Source organism: Oryx dammah, unplaced genomic scaffold (genome assembly GCF_014754425.2).
Source record: "Oryx dammah isolate SB20612 unplaced genomic scaffold, SCBI_Odam_1.1 HiC_scaffold_21, whole genome shotgun sequence".
Lineage (NCBI taxonomy): Eukaryota > Metazoa > Chordata > Mammalia > Artiodactyla > Bovidae > Oryx > Oryx dammah.
Window position 1 is genome coordinate 24823255 of NW_024070205.1, and position 27003 is coordinate 24850257.

At 37.7% G+C, this 27003-nt stretch overlaps 1 protein-coding gene across 8 annotated transcripts in view; it reads right to left on the reverse strand.

Moving 5' to 3' along the window:
* Positions 1–27003, reverse strand: part of RABGAP1L (RAB GTPase activating protein 1 like) — a 722977-nt gene that overhangs the window by 83307 nt on the left and 612667 nt on the right. The window contains exons 1-2 of one of the 8 annotated variants that reach the window (XM_040263950.1): positions 12927–13408; positions 11040–11253 (exon numbers count right to left, since the gene is read on the reverse strand). The exons of 4 other annotated variants lie outside the window; for them this stretch is intronic. In XM_040263950.1, the coding sequence (XP_040119884.1) occupies positions 11040–11150 (111 nt within the window). In that variant the 5' untranslated portion in view covers positions 11151–11253; positions 12927–13408. Of the gene's footprint in view, positions 1–11039; positions 11786–12926; positions 13409–27003 lie in introns of those variants that run through there. 3 more of the 8 variants (XM_040263949.1, XM_040263954.1, XM_040263953.1) reach the window with 3 other exon arrangements.

Here is a 27003-nt window from a genome sequence, read left to right on the forward strand (position 1 = left end):
CCATGGGGTTGCAAAGAGTCAGAAACGACTGAGTGACTGGAAAACAACAAAGGTCCTTAAAGAAAACAAAAATGGTTCTTTGTCTCTAATAGGCACCTATATGTTTAAGATAAGGCCTTCATTTTATATGCTTACATTAACAATTCTGCTGTAAATTACCTCTTTTTCTTTTCTTCCTTTCTGGGAGAAATCACAATCTTTTAACAAGTTTTCTAACCTAATACATATATTGATTCTCTTTCATTGTTTTAAGGACCACAGGAGTTCTTTGCATAGAGAGAATTTCTGAGTGGTAAAATTATTAGTAATTTCTGCCTTTTGTTTTTTATTTATATATATTTTCCAAATTTTAATGTATAATCAACCTTATTTTACTCATTAACGATTAAAAAAAGACTAAGTTGCAAGATCTTTAGGGAATAGAGCTATTTGGTATGCTTCCCTTTAAATAAATGATACCAACAGCTATTCTTTCCTTAATATGTATGAATCAACTTTAGTACATCATTTTCCTACTCAAAACTTTCATCTATAGAACTAAAATATTGATCCCTTAGCATTACACACAAAACCTTCCATGACCAAAACACCTATTTTCTTACCACTTCCTGGCCTTCCTCTCATATTCTAACTAGATCAAACAGGGTAAAAATTCCCAGACATGCTATTTCTCCTGGGTGCTTCTCAAAGTGCTCTTCTCTTCATCTGTAACATCTTTCTTCTCCATATAACCACCTGAAAATTTTCCATTTTTTCTTCAGAATGTTAATCAAAAGTTTTTACCTTTAAAGGGGCACAGATACACACTGCTGGTGGGTGCAACGATACATCTTTGAAGGACAGCAATTTGGCTTATATATCAAAATTACAAAATGCACATACCCTTCAACCCAGCAATTCCATCCCCAGGAACTGGATATATGGATATTCTAACACTTTTGTGAAATGACATACAAAAAGGTTATTTACTGCACCAGTTTGTAGCAGCAAAATACTGGGAACAACTCTAAATATACATACATTGGGAGCTGGTTAAACATATTAAAAAATTCCATACAGTGAAATACTGTGCATCTATCAACTGCATAAGGAATCCTTGCTGTACTGACACAGAAGAATTTCTAACACGTATGGAAAAGCAAAGTATAGAACATGAATGGGATGCCAAAATTTCTGTAAAAAGAGAGGGGAGGAACACACACCAATTTGCTTGTATCTGCATAAAATATTTCTGAAAAGAAGAACACCACTGGGACAACAGGAACAATTTCACTGGATGCTATTTTATATGTATTGAAATTTTAAACCATGTGATTGTACTACTTATTCAAAAGGTAAAGTTTCAAAAGGTAAAGGTAAAGTTTAAAAATCAAAGTGCTAAAAAGTGTTCACATCTTTTGATAGTATCTCTATTTCCCATACTGTCTTTTCCATCAACTCCTTTATTCATTCATTACAACACCGGACTGCAGATATTCTGTGCCAAGTGAAGAGAAATAAAAACAACCTGCAAGGTACAACTCAGGGAAGCAAATAGAATATTCATTTCAGTGAGGCCCTGGGTACACGATGTGACAGGCACACCAAGGAAAGGCTCTCTTCCAGATTAGACTGTTATCTCTTTGAAGATACCTTAAAGGTTAACACAGTGCACTGCCTGTAGGAGGTATGCATGTTCAATGAACCACCGAATAAGCTAAAGAAATAAGCAATGCATTATTTTTTCAGACAGTTAAAAACTAATACTTAAGTATTCAACTAGTGTGTGTGTGAAAGTCGCTCAATCGTGTCTGACTCTTTGTGACCCATGGACTGTAGCCTGCCAGATTTCTCTGTCCATGGAATTCTCCAGGCAAGAATACTGGAGTGGGTTGCCGTTCCCTTCTCCAGGGGATCTTCCCAACCCGGGGATAGAACCCAGGTCTCCCGCATTGCAGGCGGATTCTTTACCATCTGAGCCACCAGGGAAGCCCATTCAGCTAGACTCTAAGCTAATTAATTCTACAGTAAATTTTATAAAAATTTAGTATGAAGGTCTAAGGATAAAAAGATTTTGAAATAACCTTCCCTATCTTATGTGTACAGATATTTATGAAGGTATCCAATCATCTTGAGAGTCCCTTGGACTGCAAGGAGATCCAACCAGTCAATCATAAAAGAAATCAGTCCTAAATATTCACTGGAAGGGCTGATGCTGAAGCTGAAGCTCCAATACTTTGGCCACCTGATGTAAAGAACTAATTCACTGGAAAAGACCCTGATGCTGGGAAAGATTGAAGGCAGGAGGAGAAGGGGACGACAGAGGATGAGATAGTTGGATGGCATCACTGACTTGACAGACATGAGTTTGAGCAAGCTCCAGGAGTTGGTGATGGACAGGGAAGCCTGGCGTCCTGCAGTCCACAGGGTTACAAAGAGTTGGACATGACTGAGCGACTGAACTGAATCATTACAAACATTATCCACTGCAGACCATGATTACAGTGCTTCTTTTTTCCCCCAATACTATTGATTAAATATGTACAGAGAGCATATAAAGCACCAGGCACAATGCTGAGCTAGAGATACAGTGGTAAACAAAAACAGACATAGCCCTGTTCTCGTGGAGGTTATGGGTTAGTAAGAAACTAGTCAAACAATCACACAAGTTTCACAAGTATTTTTAAGAGTAGGCTCATTGGAAAAGACCCATAAGCTCAGAAAGATTGAGGGCAGGAGAAGGGGAGGACAGAGGAAGAGATGGTTGGATGGCATCATCAACTCAATGGATGTGAATTTGAGCAAACTCTGGGAGATAGTGAAGGACAGAAAAGCCTGGCATGCTGCAGTCCATGGGGTCACAAAGAGTTGAACATGACTGAGCAACTGAACAACAAAGGAGGAGAAAGAGAGAAACTGCCAGGCATAGTCAAATTTCTCCAAGGCAGTAATAAGGAAAGGAAAAGTTACCTAAAGCCTTTATGTCTCAGAAAACGTAAGTTAAATGTTATGTTAGTGGGGACTTCCATGGCAGTGCAGTGGTTAAGATGCCGCATTTCCACTGGAGGGGACATGGACTCGATCCCTTGTCAGGGAACTAAGATGGCACATGCAGCGCAGGGGGGCCTAAAAAGACAATTAAAAAAAAATGTTATGTCAGGAAATTGTGGACAGAATACAGTGTCCTTGACCTTAGATGGAAAAATATCTATATTTTCCTGAACCTCTGATACTAACCTCTGAAATTAAAATTATGAATGTAGGCAATAATCTACTGTAGTATTTGTTAACATATCAAGCTCTGTACCATTTTGGGGCTTTCTCTCAGAGATTTCCTCTGCCTAAGCCACTCTTTTTTCCCCCTTATTTTCCCTTGGATGGCATTCAGATATCAAATGACACCAGTGAGGCACTCACTGATTACCCAACATAAAGCTTCCAACTAAACAATTTAATTACATCATTCCATTTCAAGTCTCTGCATAATACTTATCACTGGCTGACAAGTGTTATTATTAGCTAATATTCGTGTCTTACCTCTCCAAATAATATAAGATTTGCAATTGATACAGGTCTTTCTACGTCACACCTAGATTCCCAGGGCCAAAAATACAGTACAGCACACAGGAGTAGATCAATGAAGATTTTCAACTAAATATTAAACAATGCAAATATGGGTGCTAAAACAAAAAACTAGAATATTATTTTTCAGTCATTGCAGACAAGCTATGATTTTACAAAACAAAAACTTTAGGTATTATATGTTTCATGTCAGTTGCTCCTCTAACACCTCCAAAAAAGATATTTTGGGTTAACTCACAAATCAACCCCACTCCCAGAATCAAGTATAGAAGATAACTTCTCAACATCTGAAATAGGATTAAATGCAGAAGAGCTCTAACGATTGTCATCATAGCTGGTTCAATCATTTCATATTTAATAGCAAAACAACCTAAGTGAGCTTTAGAAAGTGAATGTATAAAGTCCTGCTAAATGTTAATCTCTTATTTCAAGACTGTGTAAAGGAAGAATCAGTTTGGAATTATATTAATCTGTACACATACTTCCCTGGTGGCTCAGAGGTTAAAGCATCTGCCTGCAATGCGAGAGAGACCTGGGTTCGATCCCTGGGTTAGGATGATCCCCTGGAGTAGGAAATGGCACCCCACTCCAGTACTCTTGCCTGGAAAATCCCATGGACAGAGGAGCCTGGTGGACTACAGTCCACGGGGTAGCAAAGACAGGGACAAGACTGAGCGACCTCACTTTCACATACATATATACCTCTTATTATGTGCTGGGTATTCTTAAATGCTTTAATGTATTAACTGATTTAATCATATAAGGTACTTCTAACATACTTCCAATTCACAGATGAGAGAAAGGAACCTCAGAGAGGTCAAGTAACCTGCCCCAAGTAAATGAGCTAACTGGTGATGAAGTGGAATTTGACTCAGACACTCTGGCTCCTGGGCTCAACTCTAGACTATGTTACCTCCCCTGTCACTCAGATTCTCTCTGAAGAATCTAGAGTTGTGATTCATGGGTAATAACTTAACTCTGCAAATGACAGAACTATAAATCTGAATGCTGTACGGTGACTATATTCTGCTATGGGAATGAAAAAGCAGAGAACTTGGGGAAAGAGATAAAGTAGATGCAAAGAGACAAGCTAATTAGATGGCAAGAGATAATGGAAAATGTTTGCCACTACTGGCTATGCTGAACTCCTGCTCTTGTGTTTAAAGGAACATCCCCTGGTGCCCACATGATAAATTCTGCTTCTTGTTTAAGATAGCTCAAGATTTTATTATTTGCAACTGTAAGAATCTCAGCTTTTATCAAAACTGATAAACCAAATGAGGGAGGAAATGGCTTCCTTGCTAAACTGAAGCTGATGAAGTACAACCAAAATATGTTCACTGAAATAACAATCAGAATGTAAAGTATTCAGATAATACCATTAAAAAATATGGATGAGTCAATAGCTTTATTCTAATCAATATTTTTGTATACAGAATAAAGACAGAAACAACTACTGATTTCACTGTTTTCTCCATCTCTGGCATAAGGAATTGCTGTGAGTTTTTTTCTTTTTAATTTGGCATGTGAGATGAAAGTTATGTGCCAACCTGGTAAGGAGGAAATCATTTCAGAAAGCTCTCCTTCATCTCCCAGTTATACAACAGAGAAACTGTAGCTCCCTGAAGACCTCCCTTCTTTCCCTGGCGCAGTGCTGCTATGGCAGTATCTGTTAAGAACATTCTACCCAGTGCTAATCGAGTATAACAATGTGTTAGTCTGGGTAAAAAGCTTTTGTTAATGGACAAACCACCAAACAACCAAGTCTCTTACACTGATGCTGTGATTTAGAATTTCTAGATGTGGAATACAATAAAGCCAAAATGGGCCATCTTTTCTCCATTACATGTCTTGATATCCAACTTCCCTATTCAAGCTGACATAGTAACAATCTTTCCAATTTTAATTTTATAAGGTTGAAAGTTTACATGACAGTAATTTGCAATTTATCTCAATCATTTACTCTTTTTGTATAAATCAGCTGCTGCTGCCTGATAAGTAATTCCACTGTACCTATCCACTACAAGAACTGAGCATTGTGCCTGGGCGAATTTCTTTATTTACACTGTTGCTGCCGAAATGTCAAGAAGTCCAGACTCTTGTCAATTCTTTTTACCTGCTGTAATGACCTTTAAATTTTTTTTCCATAGGAAATGTGGTGCCTGTCAATCCATTACTGCCCATTCCTGCAATAATCAATACATCTATTCAACAGATGGTCTCACCCATATAAATTCCTCCAATTAATGCCACATTGCCTTCTCACCATCCTGAGGCTCAAACCTAAGCTCTTCTACAGCATGGGTCCCCAGCCTCTGGGATCTAAAGCTTGATGATCTGAGGTGCAGCTGATGTAATAATAATAGAAATGAAGTGCATAATAAATGTAATGTACTTGAACCACCCCCAAACCTTCCCCTACACCCTGTCTGATAAAACCAGTCCCTGGTGCCAAAAAGGTTGGGGACCACTGCTCTATACCATCTTCATGGCAATAGACTTCAAGTTTTCTGTAAGACTGATATCCTGATAGTGACCTCCTACTAAGCAAAGCAATTCACTAGGGCAACCCAACTAGTACATTTGTCTACCCCTTGCCTTCTTCCATGGGCTTCCCTAGTGGCTCAGTGGTAAAGAATTGCTTGCCAATGCAGGAGATGTGGGTTCGATCCCTGGGTCAGAAAGATCCCCTGGAGAAGGAAATGGTAACCCACTCCAATATTCTTGCCTGGGAAAACTCACTGACAGAGGAGCCTGGCAGGCTGCAGTCCATGGGGTCGCAAAGAGTCGGACACAACTTATCAACTAAACAACAACAATGCTTTCTTCCACATCCCTATGACGCCTTATCTATTCACCATACTCATCCTTTAGGCTTTCTTCAGGCAGTTACAAGGGGAGACGATTAGAGCTTTCACTGCTAAGTGCTTTCATTTAATCCTTGAAATAACAAGTAATGTAATGCTACTATATCCCTCATTCAGATGCTTAGAGAAACTAAGTAATTTGCCAGTAAGCAGCAGATGTAAAACTTGAACTGGAAACCTTATAACCTTAAAGCCTCTGAAACAGTTAATCCCTCAGCCTTTGCACAAGCTGTTTTCACCCTGCTCAGAAAGGCCCTACTACTTTCCACTCGCTGACAAACACCTTATCAGCCTTCAAAGCTTCAGTTAATTGCTTCCATCCTCTTTGGAATTCTGCCTCCACACTGAATAACTATTCTCCACTTCATTCTACCCTACAACAGTAAATATCATCCCCATAAATATTGATTTTGCTTGTCTCTTTTACTTTATTATGAGATCTTTGGATAAAGGATATTCTATTCATACCCAGCATATTGCAGTAATCCCAAAATGTTTATAATATAAAGGATATTCTATTCACACCCAGCATATTGCAGTAATCCCAAAATGTTTATAATATTACATACTGGCTAAAGTAACGTTCCCTTCTTATAGATTAAAAAGTTGAAATAATTCAGCAGAACATAAGTTAACATTTAACCTGAAATATTCAAGCTTGACAGAGTATGCATTGGTTATTAGGCTTATTTATGTTTAAACATTAAATCATACATTCTGAATTTAAATACATATTCAAAGCTTCCTTCTAGAATGCATAACAAATGTAACAGATGTGATCTTTTTCCTTTATTTACACTGGTCAGATATAAAAATAATTAGAAACGGTGGACGTGGAGAGAGAAATGCTGGTGATTCCACTAGGAGACAGAAGGCCCTGACTGAGGAAAACTTTAGAGTCTCTCTCCTTCGGTTGTAACTATTCTTTGTGTGAGCACCTTGCAATAAGAGGAGGATGAGGAAATGGGTACAATTCTGTCTCAAAATGAAAGAGTTAATTTCAGCCAATGAACAACAAGAGGAAAAGTAAGCTGCTGGAATTAAGGAAAGGCAAGAATACTGTGTCCAATGAGGCAGCTTTCTCAATGCTTCTGAGTCATTTTGATTAGACTGAATTTTCACCTTACATACCAACTTATTTATGCTGTAATTTACAAGTTCTAGGCTTTTGTTTAGCTTATCTTAGCAAATACAGTATTGATCTGCATAACCTTATGTTGTGTGTGTATGAATGATCTGAATGATAAGAGAGATTATGCTTGACTTCCTTATCCTTTTTTCTTAGCTGTTTTATCAAAAGGGCCTATATAAAGGGATCTGTCATTTTCTTCATTATCATTCATTTTTAAAGGATCAATAGGATGCAGTCATATTTTTCAGAATGTGAATCAAGACAATTCTGAAATCAATGGTTGTGCATAACTAGCTTTAAAACAAATAGAGTAGAAAAAAAAAACTGAATACATCACATGTAGCAACAGTAAGTATGGTTTAGTCAAATTTTCTTTCAGTCTTGTGTGTACAATGTTGTGAGATGTATTTTTCACTATGTGTCTTCATCAAAGGTGTCAGAAAGCCACAGAGCTACTTATGAACAAGAAGATTGTGTTCACGCCAAAAACACTGTACCTAATGGCATTACTACCATTTAATAAATCAAGATAACTCTCATTATGAAACAAAGTCCAATTACAGAAAGATATTAATTAATCCTATACTAGGAAAGTTTCTAAATACCCTTATAATAGTCAACCTAAACCCAGGGGATTTTATATGTTAGCAAGACTGTAATTTGCTTTACAATACAGTAATAAATCACATTGAGAACCAATTTATTTTATACTGCAGAAAATCTGAGTGTTTATCTCTTTCATACAATTTTTTAAAGAGTTCATCTCAGACAAAGCAGAAAACTCAATATGGAATCAAGCAAATGATAAATATTTTGTCTTACCAAAATTTTAGTATAATTTTCCCAGACAAACTAAAACCAAACTATTACCTCCAAAAGATGATACCAGTGAATAAACTTTCAAATTTCAAACCCAATAAAGAGAACTAAGAATCTCTAGAACTTTCTGTAATTAATTCAACATCCTGACATTTATACCATTTAAAAGTTCGGTGTATAGAGCTATATTTTGTGTCTTTATCATGCCTCTGAGATTTTCCATGGGATAAATCCCCTTTGGGGGAGCGGGAATTGCATCAAGGCATAATATGTATCAATATGCAGAATATGGAAGAGTGTTTCCTGGTAAGCACATCAATACTCATTCATTTATTTTCTTTCTTCCTGTCTCTCTGTACCTGTATAAGCACACACCCTAAATGTCTTGAATTTATTGAGCATATGAGGTTCCCCATGACCTGGTCACTGCCTACCTCTTTCCGCATCTTCTGTCTTCTACACTGGGTTACTTTACATCTCTGTTTTTGTTCTTCTCCCCTTTAGCCTAGAAAATTCCTACACATTTTTGAAGACTCAGGTCAGATCCCTTAAAAGGACCTTGATAGGACCATTAGAAAAAAGTGAAACAGAATTCTGAATTTTCTTGATAAGTGTTCATGATGGATTATTTTAAATTAATGGCTAAAATGAAGCTTAAAGATTATTCACAACTGTGAATTAACCTATCCTGACTTGGTATATATACATATTTATGGTTAACTAAGTATTGGCAATAATCTCCATATAATATATATATAATTATAAAAACAGAAATTATGTATATTAAACAGGAAAAGAATGTAATAGGCTGGATATTTCTGTACTAATGAACACTTTAAAAAGTATATTATGGTTTTGTATTTGTTTTGCGTTTTTGGTCTAGCTGATTCTTTTAAACTGTAGCTATAAAACATTTACAAAAGGAGAAAGTATAATGAATTCCTATGTACTACTCTTCTGTTTCAATAATTATCAACACCTATTTAGTTTTACCCACATCACCAACCTCTCTACTGGACCATTTTGAATCTTTGCAGACATTAACTGTCCTTACCTATCTTGTTTATCATCATTAACTATCTCCATACATCCCTCTAAATCATTTTAAACACAATCAAAATATTACTGCACACACAAAAATTGAGTATTTCTCAATATTACTATCTAATTCAGTTCAGTTCAGTCGCTCAGTCGTGTCCTACTCTTTGCAACTCCATGAATCGCAGCACACCAGGCCTCCCTGTCCATCACCAACTCCCGGAGTTCACTCAAACTCACGTCCTTCGAGTCGGTGATGCCATCCAGCCATCTCATCCTCTGTCGTCCCCTTTTCCTCCTGCCCCCAATCCCTCCCAGAATCAGAGTCTTTTCCAATGAGTCAACTCTTCGCATGAAGTGGCCAAAGTACTGGAGTTTCAGCTTTGGCATCATTCCTTCCAAAGAACACCCAGGGCTGATCTCCTTCAGAATCTAATTAGTGGTCAAATTTTCCCTGATTACCTTACAGATTTTTTTATGGTGTCATCAGTACACCAAAACAAGGTCAGTATACCTCATCAAGCTGATATTCCCCTTTAGTCTTTGAAAATTAACCTATGAGTTCCCCCTCCACATTTTTTTTATTATTATTACAATATATTCTTTGAAGAAATTGCCAGATTGTGTTAAGGTTCCTATGTATTAGAATAGAGAATTATAGTTTCATACTAGAAAGATGGTGGTTCAATGGTAAAAGAATCCACCTGCAAATCAGGAGACACAGGAGACCTGGGTTCGATCCCTGGGTCGGGAGACCCCCTGGAGGAGGAAGTGGCAACCCACTCCAGTATTTCTGCCTGGGAAATCCTATGGACAGAGGAGCCTGGCGGGCTATAGTCCATGGGGTCATAAGAGTCAGACACAACTTAGTGACTAAACAAAAACAACTCGTAAGATAATCGTTATTATACTTGCTCATTCTGTTGCTTATGATGGGTACTACTGAATAGAAGAGGTCACTATGACAACAGTCAGGAAAGTATGTTTAAAAGATATGGATCAATGACGATATAAGGATGACATCTACAGAGAAGAAACAAACATTTGCAAGGACTTTGTTTTTCTATTATGCCAGGACATGCAAACTCAGACTCTTGGAGAATGGTTTAAAAAAAATTATAAATTTAAATCCCAATTAAAATTATACTTATAATAGTTCCTACTAATAATGTAAAGACTATGAAAGTTATTTGATTTTTAGACATTCTTAATGTCTCTGTTATGGCCCATTGGTAAAAATGCTCCACTTCAGAAATACTGAATTATATATGTGTAAATGTAGGTAGCCCTCACCTAATAACCATATATGTACATACAAGGCAAACACATGGGAGAATATTATGTTTGGCAATATAAAACTTCTTTCAACCTCACTACATAAGAAAGCATTAACATAAGTTTTACTCCTGGGACACTTTATATATGCTACAAAGGTATAATAGTGTTTAGTTTTTATAAATAAAACCGTGAAAACCTGTAGACCTTGTTGCAGCTGTAACAATGCCAACAGCAATACTTCTATTTTAATTCCCAGGAAGTTATGCCTCAACTACTACACAAGTACAACTATCATATTAGAAAAGAAATAACAGCCCCAGAAGAATGTGCAAGGCCCCACCTACCATAGACCTGGGCTTGCTGATGGCCACCAGGCTAGTGAGGAAGTCTTCGTCGTGCAGCTGGCTGAAAACATGGGCGTCATAGGCTACCATAATGGAGATTTCTTCCATCATCTTGCCAGCTGGTCTTTCCACAGCAGCAGCTGCTATCCCAGCTCCAGACCAGACTATCCAGGGGAAAATCCTATTGCAGCTTGGTGCCAATGCACACACCCACCTGAGTTTGAGGGGGTGGAGTGTCAAAAATCCAAAGGAGGGGAAAAAAAAAAAGCAGCTGCTATCATAGGCTTGTCTAGAAATTCACCCCCACTAGAAAACTGAGGGAGGTCTCTTATCTACAGAGGAAGTATATACTATAAACACCTTCTGCATTCTTAACAGAGCAGCTGGAAAATTTAGTTTTTAGAAATCTTTAAACTTCAAAAAAGTCTCCTAAATGGAAATATTCTAGAGCAAAAATGGAAGAAAAAATAAAAAGGAAACCAAAAACCACAAAAATTGATGTTATGTTCTTGATAACCAGAATTTTTTTATTTAAGTTTATCTTCTTACTTCAGTATTACTTATATCAAGATGTGTCTTCTTGGAGAAGATGTAGATTTTCTTACTGCTTATTTTTTTCATGTTCACAGAAAATAAATAGATGGCAACATTTAATTTTTCAGAATTTATCGAATTCTTGGTGTAATTAATTATCTCAAGAAGTGTGAAAGAAAAAAAAAAAGGTTCCTTTTCCCCTCTGAGTATTTCTGTTAAAAACAAAAAGTACCAAAATATAAAAATGAAACAGACTGCAATATCAGTTAATAACCATTTCCTCTTCTCCCACTAAAAAAACAACAAATATTTTAAACAGAATTCTTGATTTTGAGAGAATTTAGTTTTCCACTGTTATTCTGAAAACAACACAAGGTTGTCATTTCCAAACTAATTATTATTCTCCCATGATAAAAGTTCTCTTTGTCTATTTTTAAGCTTAGAGATTTCTTTTAATTACCCAAATCAGCAGATAGTAATGAACTATTGGTGCCTTAGCTATGAGAAGCATCTTTTTAAGTACAGCTGAAGACAGTAAATGAACCTCAACGTGCCCTGATGAAAAAATGTGAAAAGTGTCCAAATTATCATTACAAGGTTGCCTAAATCACCAGGAAATATAATGTAGGCTAATTCCATGGGGAAAGTATTAAGCAAATAAAAAGGGAGGAGGGCAGATAAACCTCCTCCCGAGGTTGTTTTGCCAGTATTTCTAATTAAGCTATTATCTTCTCTGCTTTTTCTAGAGTATGACAGTGCAATACTATGAGAAATATTTGTTAGAATTAGAAATCAACTGGGAATGTTTATCTTTAATCAAATACAATGTTTAGTCCTAATTACCCATAGCAGTATTATGTTATTTAGTTTGCTTGTTTTTCAGAAAACAAGACTTGGAATGAAATTTCTAGTGCCTATTTTTCCTTGTCTTCCCAAAGTATTTCCACCTAGATGAACATGATTACTTAAATAGTACCCTGTTCTATTTAAATGTGATTAGAAGAGTTTTGCAACTACCATAGCATTCTGGATTACAAACACAGGCGCGCACACACACAGAAGGGGAAAATACCTTACTGCCAGCAAACAGAAGCAAGACTAATAGGCTTATTTAAACAGAAAATGCAATACTTTAAATAAATCCTCAAGATTAAAACAGCTTCAAACTGTGTTGACCCTTGCTGGAGCTGGTAAAGCATTTTCACTTCACTTTTTTTTCCCCTACAAGGCAGTTGTGCCTTTTAAAGCATTATTTTTCTTAAAAATTCTTCCCGCACTAAACACTGACTAACCAGGTAAAGATTAAATGATCATCAGGAGACGAGGTACACTAAAGCGTCAGGCAGTTCATACCTTTTTAATTCCTTTTATCTTTTCAGAAAGATACTGTGACTCCCTTCGTGCATTCACTAGCACCAGAAGGCTTCCGATTTATCTCGCAGGACCACTTTCTAGCTGTGAAAGCAATTCTCTGGCTTTCATATTTTCCTTGGCTCCAGTGACTCAGTGCTTCCACACTCGTATCTGAATCAGGTGCACTGACAAAGACACCTGTTGTGGAAGGTAAAGAAACCACTTCCCATAATGCCTTATTCCCTGCTGGCAACCGCCCAGGGGCAAACAAGAATTATGACTGCATTTGAGCAGTTGCCTGTGCAGCCTGGGAGAACACATTCGGTTTAACAATAGGTAATCTTGGTTAAGAACACTCATAACCAAGAAAAAAAAAACAAAAAAAGAAAGGACCAGGGAAAACAGTAGTAAATAGTTTTAGGTACTGTGTTATAAAGTCATAAAACTGTTAAGGCATTGGGGCTATAGGAGTGCAAAACACTTTTAGAAACATAATCAAAGGTTGTAAAGACGGTTTTAAAACGACAAAAAAGCTAACCACTTCAAATAATTAAGTCCTTTTAGAGCTCCACGTGGGTTGTTAGGTAAACAATTAGGTATTTTTACAAAGCTCCTGATTTATTATCTTCAAAAGACTGTTCTAATTGGCCAGGGTGCCTTAGAATTATCCCTCACAGTTTGTGCCTCAATCCAAGAGGTCTCTAATAGCCACACTGCATACGCTTTCTAGAGCAAGGGCTCCCTAAGTTTTGTATGTATCCTTCATTTTCTGTCATCCTTAAATATTCCTCCAGATTTTACAGTCTGGGAAACAAAAATTTAAATGTCCTTTTTTCATACAGTTAAATGTGTATCTGTGGTCCCCCCAAAAAAGCATACTTCTATGGCTGATTCATGTTGATATTTGCCAGAAGCCAAAATTCTGTAAAGCAATTATCTTTCAATTAAAAAAAAATTAGCAAACCAATAATCTATTAAAAAAAAAAAAAAAGAACTGTTTTTACACTACCTTTTTTTCTTTTCCTAAAGATTCTTTTCTCCAGTCTCAGAAATAAACAGCTATTACCCTGCTTCCAGACTTCAGCAGTCACTGTACACAGTCATGTTTACATACAGTACTTCACTGCCTTGCAAGACATCTTTCTGACTCGTTTGACTTTTCCCCAGTGAATTGAGACCCACCGATCTCCCCGGATGGTTCCCACCTGAGCTTCTGCAGTCACTGACTTCACACCACTCAGCTCCACTGAAAGAAAGGTATTGGTGGGGCGGGGATTACCTGCGATCAAGGAGTATACTGCCGACAGCACCAGTTGCTGCTAAAATTTACCAGGAGAGGACTGTGTATTAAATGGGCAGCAGAAAATAAAGCATTTGTGGTAACCAATAGAGGGGCTCCAGTTCCAGCAGGAACGAGCTAGCTGTCTGTCCCAGGGCAAGTCACTTAACCTCCCAAGGTTTCAGTTTCCTCGTGGTCATGTAAATCGAGAGGGACGGAATAGATGAGAGGTTTTCCTGTGTGCTCAGTCAAAAGCAGTGTGTCCTTTTCCGCTCCAGTAAATAGGCTTATTGAAGGATTTGAAGGTGAGAATACCTTTTTAATCTCTATCAGAATGAAACACAAAGGGTAACATTAATCCCAAATGTTAGAAAAGTACCCCCCACGGTTGCTATAATGTGTCCCAACAAATGCCTTCTACTTTGTACCCTAAATTGGATTTTCTAATATCAACTCTTTTGCTTTTAAAACATCTGGTGACAGTTGCTTCACTTTTTATTAGTTACTCTTTACAGTCTTTCTATTCAGAAGCCAAACTGGCTACAAAATAATTTTCAAAAGGCTTCTAGGTCTCATTAAGACAAAACAATTAACAAATCTTAATAAATATCTCCACCGATTTTTGAATGCTGTTTTAAAATTTTTTACAGATTTTACTCTGTTAGCTGATTTTGTTCCAAAGGCCATTTTTCTGGGATTATTCCTATTTAACAAAAATATAACTGGGTCATACTAAATGAGTGTGAGTCTGATAAACCATTCCTGGCCTTCAGAGAACATCTATTCTCAAGAGTCAAATTTAGTAAAAGCCAAAACAAAAATCAAGAGAAGCCTGAATAGATGTGAACACTTTGTATTTCTGTGTTCTCCCCAAATGCAGCAAAGTAAAGTAGTTTAATTATGGGAGCGATATTTTGTTATCCACCATCAAAGCAGCGAATACATTTAAAAACTGAACACACATCATTAAATAATCCTCTCGCCTCACAAGAGTGGCTTTAAAGACCATTTCCCCCATGTCTCAGGTTCTACCTGTTGAGCATTGTCATCACAACAGCCATGAAATCAGGATGAGACAGAAGACAAAACCACCAGGACACAAATATGGCCTAGAGGACAGAAAGGTCTGTGCCCCCACCATGTACTGACAAAGCCTGGTAGAGACAGTTTTTTCTTCCCCAGGGGTTCGTCTAATCATTCAGTAACATCTTTATAGATTCAATTAATAATATAATAGATTCAATTCAATATAAATATTCATGGAGTATACACGACTCAGTTTTAACAGACTGTCGCCAAACGTTCATGGTATTGACACAGAGGTAAAGAACTCTAAGAAAGACAAAATTCTACCCTTTCTTAATCACAGAAAAGCAATATTCCAAGGAGGTTTCTCTTTACATGCAGGAGTGCACATTACTAAAACCCAAGTGCTCTCAGTGGAGGAACAAGAGATAAAATAGGAGAGAAACCATAGAAGTATCAATAGAAGAAAACTTTTCAGAAGATTTTGGATTTCAGAATAGTCCAGTAACATACTGAGTTTTACAAAGGGAAAAGAACAAGAAGTAGAAGATAAAGAAAAGAAATCTTGGTTCTTTTCAAAATCATGCAAATGTAAATAAAGAAAACCATTATTCTTGTGTCAAATTCCAACCGTTCAGCTCATTATCTTCCTTATCTTTGCCAGTAATTACTAGGCAAATTCAAAACCTCAGAAAACACAGATTATTTAAAAAAAAAAAATCCCTAGAGTTAAACTAAGAAAACAAAAACCAGTGGGACACAAATACTTGCTTAACTGTTATACTGGGTATCTTACTTCTTCATTTGCATTTCACTGCAAAGAATGATGGTGAGGTACATTCCAGACTATGAAAGAGCAGCTGCAAGCTTTAACAAATCAGCTTTCTACCACATTTGTAACTCTACAACCAACAGCTAACTATTAAAAACAAGACAACAGGTCCAACATGGAGTCCCTTATGCTAAAGCCTCATGTCACCTTTCTACTCTCCCAGAAATGAAATCTTAAACCAGGAAGCACCTGATCAGCACTAGTTAGGTAATCTGCCTGACAGAGCAGGTGAATTTCCCCTAAGGGAAAGTGATCTTGCAGTAACCACTCCACTTTTTTGTCTAGTGTAACTTTCTTGGTTCTCCTCCGTTCTGCCTATAAAAGTACAACTCCTCAGAGAGCCATTCTGTCTGCTAGATTGGCTGCTTCCCATGCATGAATTGTTGAATAAAGCCATTGAGATCTTTAAATTTTACTCACTTGAATTTTGTTGCTTAACATATTCACTTAAATTTTATCTAACCAAAAATAAGTATTTCAGGTGCTCCTAAGCATTCACTGTTGAAGCCTGGCTTGGAGATTTTGACCATTACTTTGCTACTGTGTGACATGAGTGCAACTGTGTGGTAACTGTAGAAAAGTAGCAGACTAGCAAAGTTATCCTCAAAATTCTCCAAGCCAGGCGTCAACAGTATATGAACCATGAACTTCCAGATGTTCAAGCTGGATTGAGAAAAGGCAGAGGAACCAGAGATCAAATTGCCAACATCCTCTGGATCATCAAAAAAGCAAAAGAATTCCAGAAAAACATCTACTTCTGATTTATTGACTACGCCAAACCCTTTGACTGTGCGGATCACAACTATGGAAAATTCTTAAAGAGATGGGAATACCAGACTACCTGACCTGCCTCCTGAGAAATTTGTACACAGATCAAGAAGCAACAGTTAGAATCGGACATGGAACAACAGACTGGTTCCAAATCTGGAAAGAAGTACGTCAAGGCTGTATATTGTCATTCTGCTTATTTAACTTATATGTAGAGTAGATCATGAGAAATGCTGGGCTGGAATCAAGATTGCCAGGAGAAATATCAATAACCTCAGATATGCAGGTGACACCACACTTATGGCAGAAAGTGAAGAGGAACTAAAGAGCCTCTTGATGAAAGAGGAGAGTGAAAAAATTGGCTTAAAATTCAGCATTCAGAAAACTAAGATCATGGCATCCAGTCCTATCACTTCATGGGAAATAGATGGGGATACAGTGGAAACAGTGGCAGACTTTTATTCTTCGGGGCTCCAAAATCACTGCAGATGGTGTTTGCAGCCATGAAATTAAAAGACACTTGCTCCTTGGAAGAAAAGCTATAACCAACCTAGACAGCATATTAAAAAGAAGAGAATTTCTTTGCCAACAAAGGTCCATATAGTCAAAGCTATGGTTTTTCCAGTAGTCATGTACGGATGTGAGAGTTGGACTATAAAGAAAGCTGAGTGCCAAAGAATTGATGCTTTTGAAATGCGGTGTTGGAGAAGACTCTTGAGAGTCCCTTGGACTGCTAGGAGATCAAACCAGTCAATCCTAAAGGAAATCAGTCCTGAATGTTCACTGGAAGGACTGATGCTAAAGCTGAAACTCCAATACTTTGGCCACCTGATGCGAAGAACTGACTCATTGGAGAAAGACCCTGATGCTGGGAAAGACTGAAGGCAGGGGGAGAAGGGGACGATAGAGGATGAGATGGTTGGATGGCATCACCAACTTGATGGACATGAGTTTGAGTAAGTTCCAGGAGTTGGTGATGGGACAGGGAAGCCTGGCGTCCTGCAGTCCATGGGGTTGCAAAGAGTCGGGCACGACTGAGCGACTAAACTGAACTGAAAGCGTTCACTGCTATTTGCTATTAATATCACCCTCAGTGAGGATGGTTTCAAACACAGTCCAGGAATACAAGTAATGCTGCATCTTGTCTCATTTTGAGCAGAATATACAACTGAATTTTAATTACAAATACCTTCACCTTAATTTCTAAAGCATTTGAGTAACTTTTTAAAAGTTTTAATGACCACTAAATCAAACCATTCCACATGGAGTATGTTTCAGATTCCTTTTTTTTCACAAGGTCAGAAGGTAGGTTTAGGGAACAGTGAACTGTAAGCTCCTTTTCATTCAAGTGTTCATCTGTCTCAAGTTCTTCCTGTAGGGCTGGTGACCCAACCTGGATAATTCCCTTCCAAAAGAGCCCTCAGATCCCTGTAGTAGGTCATACACTGGAGCGTGAAGCCATGGACTTGGCTAAAATTCTGCAGTTAAAACAGGAAGAATTTCATGGTATGTGAATTATATCAATAAAAATAAAAACAGCAGCATTTACAGAATGCCCACAACATGCAAGAGATGGGCTTATAGATTTGTAATATAGTAAAATATAACTAGTTATAATAATGACTGGAGGAGAAGGGGACGACAGAGGACGAGATGATTAGATGGCATCACTGAACCAATGCACATGAGTTTGGGCAAGCTGTGGGAGATAGTGAAGGACAGGGAAGCCTGGTGTGCTGCAGTCCATGGGGTTGCAGAGTCAACACGACTGAGCGACTGAACAACAACTTACACTAAAATTCTTCTATAATAGCTAGTGTTTAATAAGTACTCTGCCCTAGACACAGACTCTCATTTAATCTTCACATAAGTCAACGAACTAGGTACTACAAATATCCTTGCTTTATAGACGAAGTAACTAAAGTGTGGAGAAGTTTAGGGATTTGACTCTGTTCTCAACAGTCAGAAATGGAATTGACAGGATTCCAAAACCAGCCTGTCTGGCTGCAAAGTGCGTGCCGTGCCCTTCATGACTAAAGTAAGATAGGGGAAGTAAGCAAACATGCAGGGAGGATCAGCCCTGAGCCAGACACCGTTGCTCCTCCCATGATGGGATCGCCTTCACACTCACACGCTTCAGGTTACACAGCACGGTGCACTGTATCTGTCGAGTAACAGTAGGACTGTAATAGAATTAAGTCCTTCTGCAGACAGGAAAGTCTTCATGGGGCAAAAAATGGATTAGTTTTCATAAGCAAAGTAATTTTTTTAAGAGAAAAAATAAAATTAGCCTGGTCAGAGTGGTGAACTGATATTTAGATACAGTAGGAAATAAGGTTTCAAAGGCAGTTTTGAATCAGCCTGTGGTAGGTTTCTAATCTCAGGTCAACAAATTTGGAATACAAGGTATGTAGGCCAAGGGCAGACCATGCAGACTACAGGGTTTTTGTCTTTCTAGCCTCCACTTTTTTTTTTTTTTTTGTCATTAGGTCATTAGAGGAAGCACAGTATAATGGTTGACACATGGACTCCAGGGTTCAAAATACCCTGGTTAGATACAATACTTTGCCACATACTAGCTTTTTGACCATGAGCAAGTTTCACAGGCTGTCTCACTATTGGTCTTCTCATCCATAAAATGAGAAAATGATAATAGTACCGATGTTATGAGGAATAAGATAATGCATGTAAAAGTCCTTACTAAGCCACCAGGCTCCATAAAGTATCTGATTAGTGATGGTTGCTATTATTATCAACATTAGTGAAAATGATGGGGAGTTCCCTTGTGGTCTAGTGGTCAGGATTCAGCACTTTCTCTGCTATGGCCTGGGTTTAATCTCTAGTCAGGGAATTGAAATTCTGCAAGTCACACCATGTGGCCAAAAAAGAAAAAAGAGAAAAGGCTGGATCGGTAAGATCATCTGTCAAAAACGGAGAAGAAGAGGGAATATAACCTTTAGAAATGAGGTGGGGGCTGTTCTCAGTGTATGAGGGCAGTCAGTACCTCCATTTCTATTTTTTTTTTTTGTCCAATTAATAAAAAATTCAGGAGGGAGAAATAAAAAGTGTCACACAACTTCAATCCTGTACCTGTTTTCCCAACGCAATTAATCTTTCTAGATGTTGCTTTGTTTGGGAGTGATTTGGTAATTTACACAATCCTTCTGTCAGAAATAATTGAAGCAGGTTAGTGGAGGTAAAAGATTGATAATGGGGTGGGAGGGGATCTCTTACAGTTAGCTTCCCTCTCCAGTTTCCTGACTACAGTGCAAACAGAGCCTAATCAATTACCTTTTATTAAATCGAGCAATTGTGACAAGAACAGGGAACAAAGACAGCATTTGTTGTATAACGATATCCATCTGTTAAAACCTGATCAAGAAATCAGTTACAATGGGCTATCATGTGCAAATACATAATCCTTCTTCATAATTGTATAAGATTTTCCAGCATTCATTTGTATCTTAGAGTCAAAAGAAATATCCTATGCAATAGTTTAGAGTAACAGCTTATCCAGAAGCTTAGAACTGACCAATAAACCTGTAATCTACTTCAGTTCAAAGATATCAACTGAATTTGATTAGGGGTGAAGGTGGAAGGAGAGGAAAAATAACACATATTTAACAGTTGTTGTGCCAGGGGTGGGGGTGGGGCTTTAAGTATTTTGTATTTCTTTTTGTTTTAAGGGCAATACTATTCGACTGGTTTTATTATCCCCAATTCACAGAGCGGGAAACCACTGCCCTAAGAGTTTACTTGAGGTCTTACCAGCAGTAAATCAGAACCATGATTAAAACTGACATACATGATTACAAAGGCTCTGGCTGTTGGGTTTTTTTCATGCTTTTTGTTTTTTCTCCACCTACAACAAGTTCTTCATAATATGAATTTAACAGAGAAGAAAACCAGTTCAACTTGGAGATCCTGAAATAGAAACTTTAAAATTTCTAAAGTGAGATTCTGTATTTCTCTTCTCTTTTGTTTTAAATATTATATTAAATGTTTTAAATATTTTGTTTTTAATATTATATCACTATATATTGAAATAGGAACTAAAACTCATTGCATCTAATAATATTTATTACTAGGCATTTGCAAATTAAAGAAAAAGAAAAGACTGGAGGCAAACTATTGACAACTGCAGTGTACATACTAAGAGTCTGCTACAACAAAAAATACCATGTGAACTGAGACAGCATTCTTTGAACTGTCAATGGTGGCTTTTACAATGTTAAAAATTAGTTTTTTCTTTGTGTTAAGAGCAACAGTGAATTGCTTAATTGGCTGGTAGTAAAATAATAAAAAGGTATTGATAATTTTTTAACAGTAGTCATAACTAGCAGCAGTGGCAATGTCCAAAGCATTCTAATTTTATTTTGATAAGAATTGACTTTTTATATTTCATCTAAAATTTTTTCCAAAAAAGTGATCATTTCAGGCTTAAGAAGTGTTAGCAAGTGTCATCATAGAGACTCTCTCTTTAAAATCATAAAGATCATAAAAATAGCTAAAATCTTTATGCTTTAATTCCTCTTCACACTAAGCCGGAAGTTAAGAGGGAATATTAGGGCCTGCATAGCTGACTAAAGGTTTCATTTTCAGTCACTGAGTCTAATATGACAACCACCTTCAGGCCTAAGGATATACATATTCTGCAAAACATCTTCCTTATTTTAAATGTTCACCATGATCTAAGTAAAGCTTCATATATTTAGGTGAGGAAGGCCTAGTTTAACTAGGTTAAGTAGTTTACTAGTTAACCTGATACATAAAGAATCAGAGGCAAAATAAGCAGCCATTAATTTCTAGAATTTCTGGCTTATGGATTCCTTATTGCATGCATGCTCAGTTGCTCAGTTGTGTCCGACTCTCTGTGACCCCTTGGACTTCTTCTGTGTCCAGGCTTCTCTGTCCATGGAATTTTCCAGGCAAGAATACTGGAGTGGGTTGCCATTTCCTACTCCAGGGGATCTTTCTGACCCAGGGATCAAGTCCGCCTCTCCTGAGTCTCCTGCGTTGGCCAATGTGCCATCTGGGAAGCTCACATTCCTTATTATGTTGTCCTTATTATCCTGTATTAAAATCCTCAGTGTGTTCTTAAATACAAATTTTAAATATTCAAAACTGCTATGGAATTGTTGTTTTATATTAAACTTAGCATACATTTAGGGAGAATTTTAATTGTGCAAAATAACATGAGATTATGACATATTTTTAGACCAACGTTTAACTAAAATTGAGATAATGGTGAAACAAAAAATTAACTAGCTGAAATTATGTTTCTATACAAGCAAATCTGAATAAATGGTCAGACTGTAAAACTGGATACAAATCTTTTTTAGTGGCTCGTGGACAACTTTAATTTATGTATATAATGTCTTTTGCTTCTGCTAATGGCCAACTAGTTCTTTGTCCTTTCACTACTTGTATTTCTCTTTCAAACAGTGCAAAAACAGGGAAAGAGGGAAAAACTCTAATTAGTGACTTTAACTGGTGGGTGTTATTTTTTATCATCTATATCAAATAACTAGGCTATGGGGATAAGTTAAAATTAAGAGTTAAATACAAGTCTCATTTTATATAAATTTCAGTTATCAAATGTCTATCCAATTTTCAGTTTTCTATTCCCATGTATAAAGGAGAGCTGCCTAAAATAGAGTTTACAAGAAAACTGGTTCATAAAGCAGGCTAAATAAACTTCATGTTAAGCAAAGAGTTCTGGCATTAAACTTTATAAAGGATAAAAGAAATTGCCCATTCTCTGTGCTTGGAAAAACAGAACTGAAGCATTAATAAGTGTCTGCTTTTATTAACTATTTTAGTCACTATTAGTGATCTTGTAAATTTTTTTTCTTTTCCTCTGGAAAAACTGAATAGTAAGCTGGTCTTAATAAGGTTCAAAGAGTTTTTAAACTTCAACTATAACATTTTCTTATTCTCCTCACCATTCTTCTCCACATTATCTTCGTTTTTCTCTTTGTCTCTCTCTCTCTCTCTCATACACATAGCTAAGTCACTGTAGTCATGCCCAACTCTTTGTGACAGTCCATAGACTTGTCAGGCTCTTCTGTCCCTGGGATTCTCCAGGTAAGAATACTGGAGTGAGTTGCCATTTCCTTCCAACATAGGGATCTTTCCGACACAGGAATCAAACCTGCAACTCTTACGTCTCCTGAACTGGCAGGTGGCTTCTTTACCACAAGTGCCACCTGGGAAGTCCCTCTCATACATACCTCTCTTAAAAGATTATTTTTTTGTCCTAAACTGTTTGACTCTGGCACATATGCATCTTATTTGATATGTATTTATATCAGTGTGACCCCCCAAGAGACAGCCATATCTGTGAGTGTTTGAGGGTCTCCTGCAGAGGTGTGAGTCAGCAGCAGCCTGCTGAGGGGACAGGGGTACTGGCAGCAGCAGTCTTGGGAAGTACACGTTGGCGTAAGTCCTCTTAGAGGTTGCCTTTAGCCCTATCAAAGAGCCTGTAGACGCCAGGAAAGGGCCACCTTAGGCCAAACAACTAACAGGGAGGGACCACAGCCCTACCCATCAGCAGAAAACTGGATTAAATATTTACTGAGCATGGCCTGCCCACCAGAGCAAGACCCAGTTTTCCCCACAGCCAGTCCCTTGCATCAGAAAACTTGCATAAGCCTATTATTCTCATCCATTAGAGGACAGACAGAAGAAACAAGAACTACAATCCCACAGTCTCCAGAATGAAACCCCAAATCACAGAAAGCTAACCAAAATCATCACAGGGATCATAGCCTTGTGTAACTTAATGAAATAATGAGCCATGCTCTGAAGGGCCACCCAAAATGGACAGGTCATGGTGGAGAATTCTAACAAAACATGGTCCACTGTACAAGGGAATGGAAAACCACTTGAGTATTCTCACCTCGAAAACCCATAAACCGTATAGAAAGGAAAAAAGATATGGCATCAGAAGATGACTCCCCCAAGTTAGAAGGTGTCCAATATGCTACCAGGGAAGAGCAGAGAAATAGCTCCAGAAAGAATGAAGAGGCTAGGCCAAAGCAGAAACCATGCTCACTTGTGGATGTGTCTGATAGTGAATTGGTGGTGAAAATAAAGTCTGATGTGGTAAAGAACAATATTGCCTAGGAACCTGCAATATTAGGTCCATGAATCAAGGAAAATTGAGTGAACACTGATATTTTAGGAATCAGTGAACTAAAATGGAAGGATGCTTTCTAACTCTGGTGCAGGAGAAGACTCTTGAGAGTCCCTTGGACGGCAAGAAGAACAAACCAGTCAATCCTAACAGAAATCAACCCTGAATATTCATTAGCAGGACTGATGCTGAAGCTGAAGCTCCAACACTTTGGCTACCTGATGCCAAGAGCCAACTCACTGGAAAAGACCCTCATGCTGGGAAAGACTGAAGGCAAAAGGAGAAGGAGGTGGCAAAGGATGAGATGGTAGGATAGTTATCACTAATTCAATGGACATGACTTGAGCAAACTCCAGGAGACTGTCAGAGGACTGACTGGTGTGCTGCAGCCTATGAGGTCTCACAGAATCAGACACAACTGAGCAACTGAATAACAATGGCAGAGCTCTGTATGCCATAGTGGGAAGACTTACACCTCTGACAAGTGAACATGCCAAGGCTAAGTGACGAGTTTGACAGGAGACTGAATGTGGTGGCAGCACCTCCCACTCTAAGCCCTTAGCTCAGATGACTCTTTTGAGGTGCTTCTGGGTCATAGAACCAAAAATAAAATCACTATATGTAATATCAACCACTTCAAATGAATCTTTTAGCATTTCCCTCTCTTAAAACTTTAATGTACTTAATATATTAGCTTCTTAGCACTAACAACCAATATTGTAGAATTCTATATCCAATGAATGAGAAAACATTTCTTTAGTCAGCAGTATCACTGATAGGCCATCCTATCAGAAAAGAATAACTAAAGCACATGATGAACACAGGGCAATGTTAAGAGATTGATGGGAGAAAAGAGACATTCATGTTAAATATACCATGAAGTGAAATGAAGTGAAGTTGCTCAGTCGTGTCCGACTCTTTGCAACCCCATGGACTGTAGCCTACCAGTATTTTTTGTTTTTGTTACACAACATGCAACATCTATAAATTAACCAATAAAAGCAGAAGTTGGAAGAGATTCAAAGGGAAACAAACCTCCTCTTGATTTTAATGATCAATAAAGTGTTAGTCACGCAGCTGTGTCGGGCTCTTTGCAGCCCCATGGACTGCAGCCCACCAGGCTCCTCTGACCATGGAATATCCCAGGCAGGAATATTGGAGTAGGTTGCCAGGGGATCTTCCTGACCCAAGGATTGAACTCGGGTCTCCCACATTGCAGGCAGATTCTTCACCGTCTAAGCCACCCCAATAAAGAAATACATAAATTTAAGACAAATAAGTCTTTTAAGGCTTTACAAGACATAGGCTTATTAGTTATTTCGGTGGTTGCTAAGCAACATTCTCTTCTGTGGGGCTAAAGCACATGAAATTAGCATGTTTTCAGGGAAAAAAACTTGAACAAAAAATTAGAGAACAGCATTTAAAAAGTATAAAGGAAAACACATTAACCAGCTAATCAGGCAGTAACAGAGGTTTAGTGCTTTTTGCAATAATGGTTAAACATTTTGTTTTCCACTGGTACCAAATGAGATGCTACTTTAGCACATTAATATTTTAATCTTATTGAAATGGTGATGATTATATTGACCTCTACACTCAACAACCTAATTATTTTGAAAATCTCAAATTAGATCAGGATATACTCTAATTACTACCACTAATGATGATCTCTATAGATCTCTTTCTCCAACAATATTTCTTCAAATCTCCAGTTTCAAGATATGTCACATGCCTGGTTTACACTTTAAAAAAAAAATGTATCTGGTTGTGACATGGCATTTTAGTAAAGCTACCACTTCATGATGCTACTTAAATTGTTAAGATCTCTGAAAACTGTTCTTTAACATCACCATTTTGGAAAAACCTTTTTTTTTTTTTTGGTAAAAAAAAAAGAAAAAAACAGATCTTGGCTTCCCTGGTGGCTCAGTTGGTAAGCAACCTGCATGCCATGCAGGAGACCCAGGTTCGATCCCTGGGTGGGAAAGATCCTCTGGAAAAGGGCATGGCAACACACTCCAGTATTCTGGCCTAGAGAATTCCATGGACAGAAGAGCCTGGAGGGGTACAGTCCATGGGGTCACAAACAGTTGGACATGACCGAGTGACTAACACTTTCTTCTTTTCACTATAGCAATGCAATGAGTAAAGATGAATGCTATTGAATCTATTAGGTATAATAATGGAAACTTTTTTAAAAAAGGAAAGAGGCAAATAACTGAAGGAAAAATGACTGTAGAAATCCAACTATTGTTGGGAAAGAGAGGATAGTAAGTAGAATTCCAGTTCTATCATTTTGAGGATTCAAGGGAAATTCCCTACCCTACCACTGTCACTTCTCCCCTTCCTCATTTTTAATATCATGCTGCAATTGTGTAAATGCTATAGGGTTGCAACTGCCAATTCCCTTATTCACAAAATCAGTTCCTCAAAGTCCACAATGAACAAACCTTGATGCAGAGTCTAGTGAGGGTCAACTTAAATGAGCCAATGAAAAGAACCTGCAAATGTGATGACTATCTTCAAGGAGAAGAAGTGCCTTGTGCCTCGATTGTAATCATGACTTGTTTTGGCTCTGCAATCAAAACACCACATGAGCTTAGATATGCAGCTTCTTATTTTATTTTAAAGCAACAGCATTGGACTAAATGATTGGTCAAGTCCACTTTAGCTTAACAGTCCATGACTCCACTTTGAGGATACAAGACTTATCTATGTAAGAATAATTACTCAGTCTTTAAACCTTCTCAGATGAGACACTTAGTACCAGTTAGGATCTTTTACATGCCTTCTTTTTGTTTTACCATAGTAATTATATTGCCTCAAACCAAAATCAAGAATCCACTGTGAAGATCTAATCTCATACAGCCTCTTTCCTTTCTTTTTTTAAAAGAAATTATTCTACTTATTTATATTTTTTTGGCCTTGCAGCATGTGGGATCTTAGACCCTCAACCAGGGATCAAATTCATGTCCCCTGCAGTGGAAACACAGCGTCTTAACCACTGGACAGCGAGGGAAGCACCTGAGATGTGACA